Source organism: Halichoeres trimaculatus, unplaced genomic scaffold, assembly GCF_033239565.1.
Source record: "Halichoeres trimaculatus isolate MK-OKI-2021-1 unplaced genomic scaffold, fHalTri1.1 fHalTri1_scaffold_13, whole genome shotgun sequence".
NCBI classification, from domain to species: domain Eukaryota; kingdom Metazoa; phylum Chordata; class Actinopteri; order Labriformes; family Labridae; genus Halichoeres; species Halichoeres trimaculatus.
In genome coordinates, this window is record NW_027437191.1 from 22,339,965 (window position 1) to 22,358,252 (window position 18,288).

At 41.1% G+C, this 18,288-nt stretch overlaps 1 protein-coding gene across 7 annotated transcripts; it reads right to left on the reverse strand.

The window, feature by feature from the left end:
- Positions 1 to 253: 253 nt before the first annotated feature.
- On the reverse strand, positions 254 to 15,274 carry max (myc associated factor X). Of its 7 annotated transcripts, none has more exons than XM_074685002.1 (5): positions 15,072 to 15,266; positions 14,756 to 14,782; positions 5,329 to 5,484; positions 3,576 to 3,699; positions 254 to 1,843 (listed from the first exon to the last, which is right to left on the reverse strand). In XM_074685002.1, exons 1-5 carry the CDS (start codon positions 15,105 to 15,107, stop codon positions 1,656 to 1,658), a joined length of 531 nt encoding a protein of 176 aa, XP_074541103.1. In that variant the 5' UTR covers positions 15,108 to 15,266; the 3' UTR covers positions 254 to 1,655. The 7 variants fall into 7 exon arrangements, with proteins under 7 accessions (XP_074541103.1, XP_074541102.1, XP_074541106.1 ...); XM_074685001.1 differs by having other exon boundaries at positions 3,576 to 3,714; positions 15,072 to 15,265; XM_074685005.1 differs by having other exon boundaries at positions 5,377 to 5,484; positions 15,072 to 15,262.
- Between the last annotated feature and the right edge of the window lie 3,014 nt (positions 15,275 to 18,288).

Here is an 18,288-nt window from a genome sequence, read left to right on the forward strand (position 1 = left end):
GAAAGAGTAAAGTAGGTTAAAACTGTCTGCTGCTCAGAAATCAGACGGCACAGTTCATTTCTCACCCCCACAGCGGAGTTAGATAACAAGAGTAAAAAGTACACAACGCTCAGTTTTTATTCAGACTGAGACACCTGCCTGCATCAACACAAACCAGAAAAACCTGACGCTGTTTGTTCGCTGCTCTCTGAACGTGAAACACTCCTGCAGGAGTCGATCCAGACTCAGCTGCTGAATGAGCACAGGGAGCAGGTTAAAGGATAAAATAGTTTATTTTATAGTCTCATAGTAAAGGTAGGCCTCAACTTGCAAGACAATTGTTGGCAGTATGTACAACATACTTGTAATTTCCATGGAATGGAATCGGACAAACAAAGACCTAGTACACTAATTATATCCTCCTAAATGGAAATAAAATGGAAACAATATACATACACACACGTTTCCTAGACACGCAAAATGCTTCCTTTTTTTCCTCTGGGGGGATTCAGCAACATTGATTTTACCGTGTAAAGCACAACACATTGACAGGGACTCGATTCGCCTCCTTGTACTGCAAAAGACGGGAGCTACCTTTGACATTCAATACCTAGTTCATACCCTTAAGGAAATCTACATGTGACAAATTGGCATTTTTCCATGACTGGTGAGGTTACTACAAAATGCATAACATACTTTAGTAGTTGAAAACATCTGATCAAAGCTTTTTTTTGTATTTTAATAGTTTATAAAACGAGATGTCTAACGTATTCAGCCACCTAAAGTCATTCACTACTTCAAGCTAAAGGACGAAATACGATACAAGTTTCGGAATATTTTCCTTCAAACCATCATTTTCAACAAAGGAGGCATTTTTCTTTTCTTCTTTTAATCAACGTGTCTTACAAATGTGTCAGGCAGACAAACATCTGCGATCCAGTGGGCCTGAGGTGGGTATCACTTAAACATTTGCTCCAAAGCGTCTTCACATTCTTTAATAGTGGAAAAAAAAAGCTACAAATGTTTTTTTTTTCTATTTGATTTTAAAAAGGTAAACTTCTCCAGGATCGTTTATCTAGGTGTGTGTGTGTGTGTTTGTGTGTAAATTCTAAACAGGTTTTTATCAAGAATAACAAAAATAAACAAAAATATAATATAGCAGTGCTTGGAGGAGTACGCCTGCCACGCCTTTCCTCCTCCAAAAAAACGACCTAAGAAGGAGGAGGAAGGGCTAAATGAGGGTACAGAAAAAGCATCCAGTCCTTACGTAGCCAAGCTGCCTCTTTTAGGTTTGGGATTGTTGACGTTGCCGGTAGAATTGATCAGGAAGGAAGGGGGGGGAGAAAAAACCTGAAGCTCTCTAAATGGACCGAAGCAGTCATCTCCCACCCTGCTGGCGTCCTCCTGCACGTTTTTCTGGGTGAGAAGAGAGACGATTGTGGCGGAGGTGAAGGAGGTTTAAGGGGTCATGAGTCTCCAGTGCGAGCCCACCCAGAGATGGAGGAGAAAGAGACAAGAGATGGAGAGGGAGGAGGGGGACGTGGGTGGTGGATGTCGGCGTGAAGAGGGGGGGAGGGGTTGGAACAGCCTCGAGAGCTTTAAAGGCTGTGTTTCCTCTCGCCCTCCCTCGTGCCCCGCCTCCTCGACCTTGGCCAGGGGTTTAAAGGCTCTGCTCTCTAGGTTGCGTCCACACGCAGCTTCTTCCTGTTGGGCGGCTCCTCGGCCTCTGACTCGGAGCTGGAGTCAGAGCCTCCGTCGAACGCAGACACGGCGCTGCCTTTGGGGTTGGTGTAGAGGCTGCTGTCAGATGAAGAGTAGCTGGCCTGGAGCTGGGCGGAGCCTTTTACCTTCTCCAGAGCTCGGACTGAAGGAATAAAAGAAGAGGAGGATTTCAGAGATGGGAATCGGAAAACAATCCCCATTTAAATATCATCTTCAAACCCTCCACATTTTGTGTTGATTATGGTGCCCCCTGTAGACCAAGAAGTGCCTCATATCTTTTTCTGATCCTGTTCTTGTAAAAAATAACAGTAAATAAAAGTTTTAATCCAGGTGAAGATGGTCTTGAAAGCTTTTGTGGCTTATAAAAAGGCATATCTATCAAGTTCGGTCTGCTTTGCAACAGTTGAAAAATTCCTTGAAGAAGCTTTATTTTCGCTAAGATGTAAATGTCTTTTATTCACTTTAAACTTTAGCCTGATTTTGGTTTCATGGTTGAGGAATATTCCGCCCATGAAGAGGATTCCTGAGGACAAGCTAAAGTTGTCAATACAGAAAGCACTCGCACTGACAGAGATGCTTTAGGTCCTTAAAATACATTGTCCTGCTGCCCACATCCACAGGTGAAAATAGCTGAGCTATCATCATGTCTCTTGCACAATCCAGAACTATCTCTCCAACCAAAATGTCCCTTGCACCTCTATCATGAAAAACTATTCATTGGTTTTCCCAACTCCTTCATTAAATCTGCATCCACATGAGTTTGTACAATTAACCACTGGTGAATCAGGAAAGACAACACAGCCTTTGTTTTTCTGGCGTTCAAGAGCAAACAGGGCTGCAGGCAAACAGCAATTGAGGACACCAAGGTCATTAAAACTACAAAGCTGGGAGTAATGGTGCCTTATAATGTTGATTATACTTTAATACAAGGTTAATTTATCTTTCCTCTTTGCCCCAAACCAGCACAGACCAGAGAACAGTTAAAACCATCCAGCTCCAAATTAAACAAATTAAGAAACTGCTTCAAAGTTTCCCCTGATTCAGCATCTCTGCTTACACTGAGTGCCCGTTTTATTCTCACAGACACATCTCGGTCTACTAAAAAACAGATGTTCAAATGCATTAAAGCTCCTATTCTGATCTACATTTCCTTAAAAAACAGATTTTTCCTTACATTAGGGCCTAGGTCCACTCACAGCTTTGCAAATTATCACCAATACACACTCTGAAAAACATGTTCAGCTCTTTTCTGTATTCAGTCTAACACTAGAACTGAAGATTCTGGTTCCTGGGGCTGTTTCTATAAAAGGACAAGTTCAGTCAGAAAAATGCTGGAATGCAACATTTTTTTAAAATATTTCCAGCAAAAATGAAGAAATGAAATGATCAGCACACTTTTTTTAAATGAACATTTATCATGAGTCCACAGGCGGCCTCCTTTTATATCTTGTAAAAAAAAAAAAAGAAAGAAGCACAAAAATATATATTCTTTTTAAACTTCTGACTTTAAATTCTGAGATCAAAGTCAGATATCTATGAACAAAAATGTCATACTTTTGATAAATGGTAGACTTTTTTATTCTATGCTCATCAAACCTTCAAATAATGTAATACTTTGTATGTCCCTTCCCCTCTTCCAAAGAAAACATTTTAATGTCTGCTAGGGTCCAGATTTCATTTGCAGCAGTCTTGTGTTTTGTTGAGACAGGTCAGTGCAGATGTAAACGTGACTTTGAGATGATTACAAGTAAAAGTTTGGTTCTGGGACAGGAAGTTCCTAGATATGTCTTTGGTTGTATCAATAATTCCTTCATGTGCATTTTCCTGTTCACAGACCATGGTGTGTGTGTGTGTGTGTGTGTTTGTGTTTTCACCTTGTTGCTCCAGCAGAGCGTTCTGCCTCTTCAGGTCGTCGATGTCCTGCTGGTGTGTGTGGTTTTTTCGCCTCATGTACTGGATGTACTCTGTGGCTTTGTCTAGGATTTGAGCTCGAGACGCCTGTTTGGTAGACTGCTGTTAGTGACACATGCAGAAATTGAAGCAATGACGCCAGTATTCAGAGATTTCATTACATTTTCATACACACACAAACACACACACACATTTAAATACATATATATAAAACACAGTAGTACAGATGGCTGAAACACACTGCTGACTGAAACACTAACATTAAGGGGAAATCTGGGACAATGCTGAGTGTCTGCACACAGCTTGGCTCCCTGTTAACCTCAGAAAATCCTCCGGCTCTTCAGTCTGGCATCCGGAGGCCGGGTCACAACCCAGAACACTACTGTCAGTGTGTTCGCCTGGTTTACAGCAAACAACAGAGCGGATGCTGCAGACTGTGAGCTCTGTTACTACAAATAAACCAACCTACGCTGAAGGAAAATAGACATTTATCTAACAAGCATTTAACAGATCTCTAACAGCAGCATCTTTGATCTATGCTCTCCCTGTATTCATAACAGTCTATCGACGTGAGACTTCACCTACATATGGGTCTCCTTTTGTTTAAAACAACTAAAGGTGGTGTAAAAAACACCTCAACTATCAATCAACCTGCAAATTTGGTTGAAATCGTTTGGTCAGCAGACAAAAATCTCAAAAACAAAAATTGCATAACAACGCTGAAGCTATAGCTGCTTGTTTTTCCCTCCTGAAGCTCCTCAAATTGAAGCTGAAACTTTCAGAGCTCCCCCTGGTGACTGACTGCAGTATGGGAAGTAATTTTGACATTTTATTTTAGAGTTAAATGTGTCTTGCAGCCAGATCTATTCTGTGCATGCCTTGGTTGTACATAAGTGCATACTGTGCTTGTTATTTGGCTTCACTTTTTGAAACATAAAGTGATGGAGGCATGCCATCCATATTTATATAGAGTTGATGCAAAAAGCAGTTTAAGAATCAGAGATCTGAGGTTAAATTCAAATGAATTTTGACTTTAACAGACAAAATCTTGAACTGTTTACCTTACTTTTTCAAAAGATCAACAACTTTATCAACTGCTTGTCTCAGCTCTTGCAAAATGTTTACCATGTTTGACAGTCTTGTGGATTTGATGCTGCAGATCCAGCGTGATGTTTTGGTACGTGTTTCTAATACTCTCCTAATTTTTCTACTCTGCGTCCTCTTAGAGGATTAAACTGCAGCAGTCTGGCTCTAAAACAGAGCTCTAACAGCCATTTGGTCCTGGGAGAAAGGCAACGGTCAAGCACTGAGGCAGCAGTAACCGAACATTTCTCACAAATGGTCATCTTAACGTCCCTCACATCATTTCATCCGCCCACGCCCTTTGCGCTGCGTCAGAGTCAGAAATGGTCTTTTAGGGGAAAATAAAACGCTGTGTGCCTGCTAACTGAACCAGCTCCAAATGCTCTCGATGTCATGGATGTCAAAACAGGAAGAGAGCGGCTAAATTTCCTCATAATAACTTCCTGAGGCTGGTCCAAGTGTTTAGACTGCTTCACTGTTTGCTGCTGCTGCTGCTCATCTTCCTTCATTTCACCCTCACTGTTTTCCTCCACTAGCATAAAGACATTAAATCACCTCATCCCTGCAGTTAATGTCACAAACATATCATACTTCACCTTCATCAAACAATGACAGAATACAAAAATGTCTTACATGAGTCTTTTGTGAGCCTAGCAGACCTGCAGGCTGAGCTTTACCAACCTTTTCTCCCTGCAGGGCGGGTACCGAGTCCCGGAGGCTGTGAAAGCTGTCTTTGATGTGGTCCCTACGCTTGCGCTCCAGCGCATTGTGGTGTGCCCGTTTGTCTGCCTGCAATGAGAAGAGTCACAGGGCCTTGAGCCGGGCAGCAGAGCAGCGTGGGTAGAGAGGACAGCGGGCGTCCAAACATCGACCTACACACACCACTCTGCTGCTGCTGCTGCTGAGTCCCACTTCTGCCTTCACAACACCTTCTGACACTGCAGCTATAAGGCTGGTATTAAGTTATCATTCTAATATTTAGACATGTACTCAAATATATTTATAACATCTAAAATAAAACAATGAAGGGCTTCTTACTCATTTCAACATCATGTTTAATGTGCTGCAAATAATTTTCTCAAATAATTTGATCTACACTTTTAAAGGATACAAACTGTTACTCTATATAATGCTGGTTCAGGGATTTTCAATTTAAAAAAACAAACAGAAATGGCCAAGCAAGCACTGCTATGATTAGGAAGCAGAGAAACTGAGAGATTGGACATTATATTTGGCTTAATGTGCACTAAAGGTGCTGTGTGTGTGTCTCTGCTCTGCCCTCTGTCACACATGTAGCTCTCACCGAGTCATGACTCATCTTGTGCCTTGAATTCACAGATCAGAGAATATGGTTATTTAGGCCGCCTTTACACAACAATGTTTCATCCGAAAACGCTTAAACGCAATGAAAAAAAAACTGCATGTACACGGAAACACAGAGGGACCAAAAATTCTGTAGTAAGCATGCCAGGCCTGTAGTTGGCGCTATAACTATTTTGTCCAGAAGCCGCTTTTGGGAGATCACCACAGAAGTAGAGTTGAGCCGATCATCTGGTGCATTGGCGAATACTAAGTGTAGAATTTGAGCAACAGTTGCACATTTTGTTGAAAGACAGTCAGCAGTTTCAGCAGATTGAGCAGCACAAGCACAACATGGTAGTTCACAACGATTGTAACAACGGTACTGTTGTCCTGTCATATTGGCTCACGGAGCGGAGTGTGACGTCAGCGTTTCCACTGAAGGCGCCGGCTTACTGTTCACACAGCAACGCTTTAGGTCGGCTAAGACGCTGTTTCCGTGTAAGCGCTAGGCCAAAATTCAACAAAACTTTTGCGTTTCACCCTAAAACCATTGTTGTGTAAACAGCCCCTTAGTCAATCCTTCAGCCATTTTTAAGGTTTAGGCACAAGTGAAATGTTTGTCTGGGGACAAAGTTATTAGCAGGTCCCTGATTTTTACTATGAGGTCTTTAGTTTCTGTTTGTGTTAGTGACTTCTTCTGTGTCAGCATGGTGTTTGGTTTGATTCTTCTTGGTACTGGTGTTTACTGAAGTGATTTAAAAGCTTTTCTGATTGGTTTTGAAATTGAATACTCAAAGTGAAACCCTAGAACTTTCAGACTGGGTGGGAAATCAGTGTACCTTCCTACAGGGCACATTTTGATAACCAACACACTCCTTCAGTAGTGATTCAGGGATAGCTCATGAGTTGCAAGACAATCATTTCTTGATACATCAAGCTATCTGACCAACTAAATACAGTTGGTAATAACACATAAATAGCCTTTCAATTTATTTCAATGGGGAAAACTGATTTGACATACGAGTAAATTAAGCTAGGAGCCACACTATGGAACAAATAGAACTCATAAGTTAAGGTACCAGTGTATCACAGTACGTGGAAGGTGAAGGGGTAGAGTGTATTATTTGTGTTATTGGTACCAAAGTTGTTTCCTCTAGAGGTTCTTAAAACAGAAATATTTTGTGGCTGGGTTGTAATTATTTTCTCAAACATGTTAGGATGACAACATATTTTGACCCATCTATGGGAGCAGATTCTGAATAAGTGGAGACGAGTATGGTTGTAACATGGGAAGGGCGGTAACACCACCAATCAGGGATAAGACAGAAGTCATATCATCAATATTTACCCACTTCCACCCTGATCACACATAGTGATTGTTAGGACTGGAAACAGGTGCATGCAGTGTCTATAGAGAAAAAAATTGAAGTAAATGAATTTTTTGACTAAGATTTTATTTTGTTTAGTACTTGTTACAACCACACCCAGTCTCCCCTAAATATGCTTTTGTCTGTTTTTGTACAGCACTTTGTTTTGGTTGCGGTTGTTTTTTAAGTGCTTTATAAATAAAGTTGAGTTGAGTATGTGTCTGTCAGGTCGTTTGAGGTAATTAATGGTCACATTTCATCAGGAGGAACTTTCTTCATGTGGTCAGGTGAAGGGGAAAACACAGATTTTGTCTGCTGAAGCAGTGCTGTGCTGCCAGAGTTACACTTTTTAAGCTTTGTGTTGAAAATAAATAGACTCTGTGTTTAAATACCACCAGGATTTTTGCATATTAACCCCGTATTAACTCTGTAACTCTGAGCAAGTCAATAAGTTATCTGGGTGAAGCATCTGTCTGGCCTCTACACCATTCTAACTTAAAATACCTTCATACTTATTTATCAAGCTATGCCATAAGCCACTCATTAAACATTCAAAAGCTTATGGTACTAGTTTGTCCATTCTGTGTTGCTGTAGAAACTCAGCGGTGAAAGCCAGCGCCTACTTGGAAGGGGAGGCACTTCTGATATAGATTAAAGGAGCTAAATTTAAGTCAACAAAAACCGAACACCTTTTTTAAATATTCAGGTGATAACAGACAAATTAAAACGCTGTCTTTCCAGTCTGCACATTATACCTTCAAAAATAAAGCCTAAAAAAGCGCGAGGGTTGTAACTCACACAAAAATCAAATGAGAAACAGAAAAGTTTGTTATGATACTCTAAAGATTTACCCGACCAATCCAAGAATACATCTCCAACAAAACTTAATATCTGAACAGGGCTGAAATAACAAGGGGAAATTCAACAATCACTTGGAATTGGAAGACGTAACTCTGCAGCCATTTCCTTCTCCAAACTTTGAACGATTTCAAGGGGAAACATTACATCCTCAGATGTAATAAATACCTAATTTATTACCCTGATTCAAACCAATGCCAGAAACTAATCACAGTCCCAACTGTTGGCCTGTTCGCACCAAATTTCTCATACAAAGCCGTCAGATTTCCTGGAGAATAATCAGAAAGAAGCAGAAAATAAGCTCCCTGGCAGACAGGAGGACAGCCAATCAATACAGCGATTAGCTCTGATGAATTTTCTCTCCCACGCCAAATTGATTGTCAGCACCACAAGCAGCCATCTTAAAAAGTCTTCCTATGGTCATGAAATTACTTTTTGAAGGATCAATTGTCATCAACACAAGTTGATGCATTCTTCGGCCTTTTAAGCCCTGTTTCCACCAAGCGATTCAGTTGCATTCGTCTCGGCGCTGCACACTCGCTATGGCGTTTCAATCCCAGCACAGATCCTCAAATAACCAAGACGAGTCGTCCTAGTTTTTGGGACCCTGCTACAGGGTTGCCAGCCTAAACTGAACCGATCCCAGAGGGTGGAGCTCCAACACTGCAGACCATTGACTGGTAGAAAAGATCGTCACTTGCCATGCGACAGCGGCTGTATTTCTCCTCGCAGCACTCAGTCTTCTCCGCAACAAAGCTTAATTGCGCTTTGTAACAAAGAGTCACATGGAAATCACAAAGAGGATGAACTGCTGGATAACTTTCATCGTTGCTCTTTGTTTACTGTGTTACTGTGTTCTTCCTCGTTGGATTTATTAGCGGGGTTCACTGTGTCGCGCTGCTATGGCGTCACAGTATCATATAATTGATGCAGCTATTGGCATCCAGCTTACACGCCGCCTACCACGAGGGGGCACGGCTGGCTGTGAAAATGCAAACAGCATCAGGCCTTAACTGAGCCAGAACGTACTGATCTAAACCGGACTGCTTGGTGGTATCATGGCTTTAGGCTTCCATCCCCCCTCCTTCAATGTGACCAAATGTCAACACCCTCCCTCCTTCCCTCACCCCTCCTCCTGCTCCACACATCCAGGCTGGATTTCAGTCCCTCCCTCTCTGCAGGAGCCCTTAGGAGCGGCCGCTCAAATTCATGACTTGGTCAAAGTCAAGAAACTGGAAGAAGAATGAGGTGGGCGGAGAGGAAAAGAGGATCCTGGAGGATTGATGGGACTGAGTTAAACTGACGAAGACCACGTGAAAGAAGTCCAAAGACGTGACTTAAGGAGCTGAAGATCCAAGGTTGAAAAGAAAGTCTCAACTCAGCCAGATGTTGGGGCTAGTTTCAGGCTGTTTTGGAGCATTTCCTCAAGTTTGAAGGTCTTGCTCCAAGCTTGTAAACAAACAAACACGCAGGCTTGTGTAACATGACCTCAAATTTCAACCACACATTGTTTCCTGATCACAATGTATAGGCACAAGATGGCTGCCATGATCACATGACCCTAGCCTGAGCAGGAGATCAGTTTGCTGCCTGTAGTTCAACCTGTTTTGAGGCCAGCCTGCAATCACATCTGATTGTGTCCTAATCCAGGCCGTCACCAGACTGAGACATTAAGTCTGACACCCAATCAGAGGCTGACTGCTCATCTCACTCTGAACAAAGAGGCCTGATTTAAATATTAGCAATCGAATGTGGTTTCAATGAGGTGGGAGCCATGTGATCTAAATGTCCTCTGACTCATTCTGTCTGAGGATCACAGCTGAAACCCAAAGCTGCACACAGGTTAGGACAGGCTAATGATAATAGTTACAATTCAAAGAAGGCCCGAACGCGAGATCCAATCTGTAATAAAACCCACTTTTTTTTTCAAATTCACTCCACATTACTCACAAAGCCCGCCTTGTGATTAGTCTGGCATGGCAACAGCTGCTCCCAGCCTGTTGCACAACAGCCACAACAAACCATCCTAGAGACACAAATCCACCAGGACCACAATTCTCTTCTCATGGTACGCTGAGCCACCAGAGGGCTGGACTCCACTCCCTGCTCCAAACACATGACTGCTATCTGTGGCATGTGCTATTACAAGTTACACGGCCGATTTCAGGAGTTTGAGGAGAACAGAAAGCTGATTTCCTGTTTTTACTATTGCTTTAAACAGGAGGACATGATGAGATTTCTGCTTTGTGTATCTCTTTAAAAACGAGCTCAGCTTTTCCTATCATTAATCTTTGAGACTTAATTGAAATCTGATGTATTTAAGCTCTCCTCTCTGGAGTTCCTTTATATACAATTACAGCTCAGTAATGGCCATTAAGTGCCCTGTATGGTTTAAATGAATGCTTTTTTTAAGTGGCTACTTCTAACTATCACTCCAATAAAAGTCTGAATTGAAACACATCTGGGGTAAAATGTAATAACAGAGAAAACTGCTTGAGTAGTGACATTTTTATAGAATTAAACTGATCTGGTTTTCTCAGCAGTTTCTATTCAGCAACATACTGTTATGTGTTTGAAGCAGGATTTAATAAAGAAGTGTGGCTATGTCTATAGTTTAACGACGGAAAACGTTCATTTTCAGATCGGGGGATTAGATTTATACACAGAATGCTGCATGAAATCTATAGGCCCTGCCTTTTACTACAGCAATATGGGATTGTATTAATAACAAGATTAGATCCTCCTGAATCTGGATTAAAACCAAAATTGAGTGTACTTTCTGCTTTTTGAGGGAATAGATAAGATGCAAAAAAAGGCATTCAGACATTGGTTTTAGGTCCAATTTAGCAGGACAGTTCCTGATCTAGTAATCAGTATTCATACAAAAACAATATTCCACATGGCCGATTAACTGATTCATGAAATACTTCCCCCTGCGAGGTCCATAAAGTGACTGTGCTAAATTGCTATGGGCTAGTTAGAAACCATTTTGAGCGCAGTCACACTGGCCATCATACTGTGCCCATGCTTTAACCCTAAGGTCCAGTTTGTCTGGTCAGTGTGACCACAAGAGCACATGATACAATCCGTGATGTATGATCGCTGCGACCGCTCCTCTTGACAATCAACAAAACGACTTATGTAGGCCAAAAAGTCTCTGAAGTTGTAGCAGCGTACTCTGTGTCTCATTGTGCTTCCACTGATGAGATTGCACTTTGTGTAAACAGATGCTTCACAGACGTAGGCAGGCCATGCGTGTCCCATAAGTCTGGTTCATAGTGGAGTAGTGTGACCACGGGTCATACTACTCAAGCAGGGGAACGGCACTCTGAGGGGCAATACGCCTGAGTACAACACGGTCCGAATGGCCAGTGTGACCACGCCCTTACAAATGGAAATAACATATATTATCTAGTTTACAGGGCAAAGTTTGCATTTAGTATAATTTCTGATCATTTTGGTTGAAGTACCTCCTAGAACTCTTTGGTGTTAAGATGTTTTATGAAACTTCCTAATCTCACAGATGTTTTCGTTGGTTATTATGGAAGATGTTTATTTGATTACAAAAAGCAATTAGTCTTTACCATTATCAGTCATATCCTATTACAACAAGGGGCTGATATAAAAGGTTAGGAAAATACATTTTTAAGCAAAAATATTAGTCTTTGGAACTATTCAATTTTTCATTATAATTGATTAATATAACATTCAAAAATCAGGACTCAAACCTGATCATACTGATTCTTGATCAAATTAATGTAAAAATACAGTTTATCATTTGTTTCATAGGTTTGCAGAAAGGTGGACAGGTCCTAAACCATGCACTCTTAAATCCAGTCAAAACACAAACATGGATAAACCTGTTCCACTGACTGTCATCAAAAGAGATGTTTGGGTTCAGTCAATTACAGCCTAGTGTTGACACCTTTAAATCTGACACAAACATTTGCTCTTGGTATTATAGAAATATATAAAATGTTGGTCATGTGTCTTGTTCCGAGGGGTTCAGTTAGCTGCTGCAGGCGGCACAGAAATGCACAACCAGCAAAGGCTAGAGGACGTTAATCTGCAAGGAGGGCTGGGGGTCGAGATGCTAGCTCTTCTAACTTTAGCCAAGCGAGGTAAACCAATTTATTTAACTGCAGACTTGGTGACTGTGCACTAACATGTGTCTAAAAAAGTGTACTTCTGAGTTTATGCTTACCTATGAAAATTCTGAATATTAATGTTTTACTAAAAAAATATCAAATTAGCATCTTGGGAATATCCCTGCTGTTGCAGGCCTTTCACTTTCTTCAGACTTTTCCTTTTAACTTAATTTACAGATAACAAACCAAGCAAGTTTTACCCAAATTTGATAACAGACGAAAGTCAAACTCAGCCTCAAATCAATCAGTCAAAATCAAGCTACCTGTACAAACATATTTCAGTACCTTTCAAACTTCATCCTATACACTATCTGAGCTGACGAGTAGGTGAGGCGCCATGAAAACCAGGAGTCCAATTACGTCATTTCAGCCGTTATCAGTTCATCATAAAACGGATACCTTTTCCCTGCTGCCTGAGACGACACAGCAGCTGAGCGGCTCCCTCAACTCTATTCATACCTGACCATGACACATTACATAACTGCTCCAGGTGTCAACTGGGAGACTGGAAGAGCTGGTAGGTCTTAGCTGCTGAGACCAGGCTAACCATAGCCGTCTCACATTCTCTGCATGAAAGCCTACACTTCTGACAGGCTGGTGGAAAAGATTCTCGCTTTAATGACAGTGGAAACAGCGATAAAGCAGAAGCTGAGGCAGGTGATTTGGACGTATAGAGGCTTTAAGACAGGGAGCATGCTTTTCACCTGTACTTAAGGGAAGAGTGGCCCCCAGAGTGCTCAGAAAGTTATATAACCAATCACCAATCCTCAAGTTACGACATTAAACCTTTGTTTTGTAAAACAGCGGTTAAAAACTTGTTAATAATAAACTGACATCAATATTTTTCTCAAGGTAGTAGCCAAAACCTTTAACTTAATCTAAAAAAATGGCAATTATTTCATCTGTGTTACTGCAAGCCTTTTGATCAACTATGTTTTATGTCTTTGTTGTGTCTGACATATGTTAAAATTCCCAATCTGCATCACATTCAGTGCGTAGTCTGTGTAAACAGGGTCATGTTTACATTTAACAGAATGTTATACGAGGACGGAGCAGCTAACCAAGTCTGGAAACCTGCTCAAGGTGGACCAAATTGCTCCCACCATTAAAGATTTAAGATTTTATGTCTGAGTTTCTGAAGGAGGCTGATTCAAAGAGTGGAAGTTTTAATCTTCACCAACAGAATATGCAGATCCTTTGCAAAGCCTGAGCTGGCAGCTGTTGATGCAAATAATATTTACGACTATTTCCTCAAATCCTCCAGCCTTATTTGTGTAAATGCAGATTCAAAGCCTGCAATGTAAGAGCCAGCCTGTCTGACGAGCACAGGACACACATATTAATACTTATAGCTTCTGTGATCAAATTAAACGAGCTGAAATCAGGTTTGAGTCGCTCATGAAACTCCATCTATAAGGTCACGACTGTGCAGAGGAAAAACAGGGGAATGCATGTGGTGTTTGCGCAGTAAAGCCTTTTTAAATGACATTATTGATGCAGACTCTGAAATGTAATAACGCTGGTGCTGCTTTAATGCCTCCCTGCATTTAAATCCTGTTTATCTAACAGGAGGTAAGACATCCTGTCGTGCAGCCTTTGCATTAACCACGTCGTGTGCAGGGTGTTTTTCTCGCCGGAGTGCGATGCAGCTTGCTATACGTCATTCATTTAGGCTGCCAGCCCTTCAGTGGCCTGTAGAGAGAAGATGGCTCTAATCACTGGCTGCAACACAGGAAAACATCCCGCAGCACGCCTTCCTGACACGGACGCTTGTTCGAGCTTCAGGCGCGGCTGGCTCTCTTCCTCCATACATGCAACAACCTTTCTAACCACCTCATTCTCCCTCTGCAACATCATGAATGCAGCGCAAACGTAAACGGGATGACCTAGATGTGTAATTTGCAAAAAGGAAAAAAAACTCTGATCACGAGCGGAATCCCCGCGGTGTGGGGTGAACCGACGGGGGAAACGTGCACAGAAAGCTTTGCAATACGTGGAAAAAAATAATTCTCATGCTAGGAAAAAAAGGCTTTTACGGAGGGATAAAGCTTTGGTCTAAATATAGATGTCGTGTCACCGTCTCCCTATGGCTGCGTACGCGCAGGATGGGGGATACCCTGCAATGCAATGGAGGAACAATTGCAGCATATCGAAATTTGCAAAGAGGAACATTTCCATCCTTGTGTATGAATTTCAAATGTCCCAAAGCACAGAGCATCACTTTATCTTTCTCTTTGATGTTACATAAACCTCAACAGTGCAACCTATCCAGTCCACTAAGAATAAATAAAGCATAAATAAGGCAGAAGGTGGTAATCAAATCAACTTTGCAACAGCAAGTGAGACATATTTCAACATTGGACAAACCCCAGCAGCATTACGCACCACAGAGTGATATCTCGGTGAGTCTTCCTGCAAAGAAACAGAACAAAAAGTACAATTGTAGCCAAAATTGTTCAGCAAATCTTACTGTTTCGCTGAATTCATTAAAAGGAAAATAGGTCACTAATGTTAAAAAGCTAATAAAACTTGTGTTTACAATTATCATCATTATTAAAATTCCCTGCTTTAAATATTAATCTGACAGAAAAGCAAAACTAGCCCAGCTTACAGGGAGCTAACACTAGCTGAGCCGCTAGTTCAGCTAAATCGCCAGCTGGCAAAATATCCTCCATAAAAAGCGAAAAATCTCCATACTCACGTCACTATCGACTTCGATGTCATCGTTATCACTCATTCTTCGGTAAAATAGTCTAGTTTAAAGGGACGGGAGGCTAGAAAAACAACATGAAGCACTTTAGCACCGACAGCTCCGACAGACAGACTGCTAAACGCTCTCGAACTGTTTGGACAGAACCGAGGAGGACTCCACGTGACTACAGTGCACACACACAGCTACTACTGAGCAGCACGCATGCGCAACAAACACGGGAGATTTGGGTAATGTAGTCACACTGGCAAATTCTAGCTATTTACATGAAAGTTAATAAACTACTCTGGTATGTTTTTCGCTTTTCTCATTAAGAATGACAACTAAGAAGAATAAAAACTCAATAAAAAAATTAAACTGCGTAAAATTTATAAGAACAGCAAGCAATGTATATTCTAAAACTACAATACCCAGAAGTCATCTACCTTCCCTGTGACATCACAGCGTCCTTTCGTTTCATAGGCATCATGGGAGTTGTAGTTGATGTCATATTTGTATGTCAGAGGAGTTAAACAGGGCCATGGCTAAGACACGTGGATGTGGAGCACACACTCATACACACCCAGCTCCAGTTACAACAGCCTACAAATATTCACCAATCAGCTGATTCCTCACTGTGGACACTAAACATGCTAATTGTGCTGACTTTTCTCTTTTGTTATGCTTCATTTTTGTATAAGAACACTTAAAAAAGAATGATATAGAAAGTGTAACCTAGAAAAAAAATATGTGCAAGACCATTTAATGACAATATGTATGTTAAAAGCAAATGAAGGCACAGAGAGTGCACAGACTAATAACATAGCAGCAAAAAATATATATATATTCTGAACTATAATGTGTTGAAGAGGTATTAAACATATAATGTGGTAATGTCGTAATAATTGCACAAGTAACAAAATCAATTATTTCACATTTAGAAAACAGATGGTTGACACTGAACAAGCTTCCCAGTGATGTTAAGTCTCCTGCAAGGGGTGGGACATGTTGTCCATCAAAAACAACATTTTGGCTGCTGTTCTCCTGTCAGTAACCACTTCCACAGGGTCCAGAGGGCAGCCCAGGTTGGAGCTGGGCTTCTTCGCCACTCTGATAAGTATTTTCTTGCTGCTGCCGCAGCAGACTACCCCAAAAAGATGCCAACAAAGAGTCTCAATGGGACTTTAGAGGACACCAAAAGACCTGAACCCCTTGAGCAGAAATGGTCTGCTTTGTCCCTTTTTGTGGATAAGATAAATAATGCTTATTTGTTTGTTGTAGCTCTTGTCTGACGTTGTAATACATAGATTACTGTTTGTTTCCTTGTCATGGGGGGTTGACGGGGTTATGTAGAGTGTGTGCTGCTCTTAGGACAAATAGCAAATAATCTCCTCTAGTGCTTCCTTTTTTTTCACAAAACTGTGCTGTAGATAAGGAGCTTACACTGTGGATTATTTTGCAGTGCACCAGTGGGTCAGTAAAAGTGTAATAAAAAAAACAAGCTGGGAGCAGCCTGATCTGTTCCCTGGTGGGTCAAGAGGCCTCAGCAGCTGTAGGCGACACCCTGCAGACGCACGGCCCGTAAGACCTGCTCTGACCTCGATCCTATCACCTTCACTTCACATTCTTGCCTGAGTCCTCATCCTTTTTCCTGTCATATCTATTCCTCCTCCATCTTCTATCTAAACAGTTATGCTGCAGAGGAGCTGGAACATGGTCACGCAGAAATTATCCTTACCAGTGCAGCCTACGTGAAGAATGACAACACAATAAGGCTTTAATAATGCATCTGCTGCACCGAAGCCTCTCTGTCTCCATGCATGACAGCAGAAAGCATCAGGCTATATTTGTGCACATTTATTTTCCCTCCAGGGATGAGTGATGTTATAGAAACATTATGATAATGAGGCAGCGCTCACTGGAACCATGATTTTCTTCTTCATATGTTTTCTAGCCACACCCGTCATGCTTTAACCTCGAGGCCTGAGCTGAGTTATGAAGTGTTTTAGCACCATTTCAGTCCATGATACTGAGGCTGGAGGGGGCACAGACATTGATTAGCTGTAGCTCAGGTTGGGGGAGTAAAATGTTGTAAAAAAAAATGTGAAGGGCTGGACTGTAATTGTAGTAATAGAGAAGCTGATCAGGCCTGAGAGAGTCTCCCCTCCCCCCTTGTCCTCCCAGGGCTGTCCTGTGTAACCAATAAAACGCCCTCCTTTTGTCCCTGTCCATACTGCAGACACACTGGACAGACCACAATAAGCGCTCCCCATTAGAGATTTCTTTTTGTTCAGGCTATTGTTGTTGGTGCATGACTTATAAAAGAAAGGAGGGGGCGAGCTGTCATAGATGTCATCAGATTAAGGCTAAAGTGGTTTCATCTAAAAGGCTGTACATGAGAGTAAGCGAGTTAAAATGCAGTCTGGAGTCTTTGGAGGGGCAGGACAGTGGTTAGCTTTATGAAATGAATAACTCAGACTAATCTAAACCACAAACTGACACGATTTCTGTCAATAGAAGTATAAGTTATACAAGGGGCGGAACAAAAGAAGAAAACTGATGCAACAACTGCATTCTCCTTCATCATTTATCCCTTTCAAAATAAAACAGACTTACATGAGCTATAACTTAAGTCATGCAGATTGTTTTTAGTTTGTTTATAATAGATTTTTTTCCATTCTTTCCAACACCTCCTTATGTTAGTTACACGTTTGTTCTTGTTGAAGTTCTAATGATCTTTGAGTGAGTTGCCATCACAAAGTCATGTTGTAACCTCAGACTCCTTAAGATTTTTTTTTCTATTAGGCTCATTAGAATAGAATTGAATAGAATAGAATAAAATAGAACAGAAGAAAGCAGGGCCTACAATTGAAAAAACAATAGAGTAGAACAAAAAGAATAGAAAAGAATATGTACTATTAGAATAGAACACAGGATAAAGTAGAGTAAAATAGAACAGAATAAAAAGTTACTTGAAATAGAACAAAGAACAAAAAATAGAATATGACTTCAAATAAAACAATAGACTATGACTTAAAAAAATGGGATTGGTAGAATGTGACTTAAAACAAAACCAAAATTAAATGAAGGAATCATAGACTTGTAGATTCAGGCTTTGAAGATTTTGAATCTCATTAAAAAAAAAGGAATGGTTTTTGTTATATCTTTTGGGCATGAATTTGAGAGACAGACAGAAAAAAAGGATGATAACACTCAAGAAACACTTGAA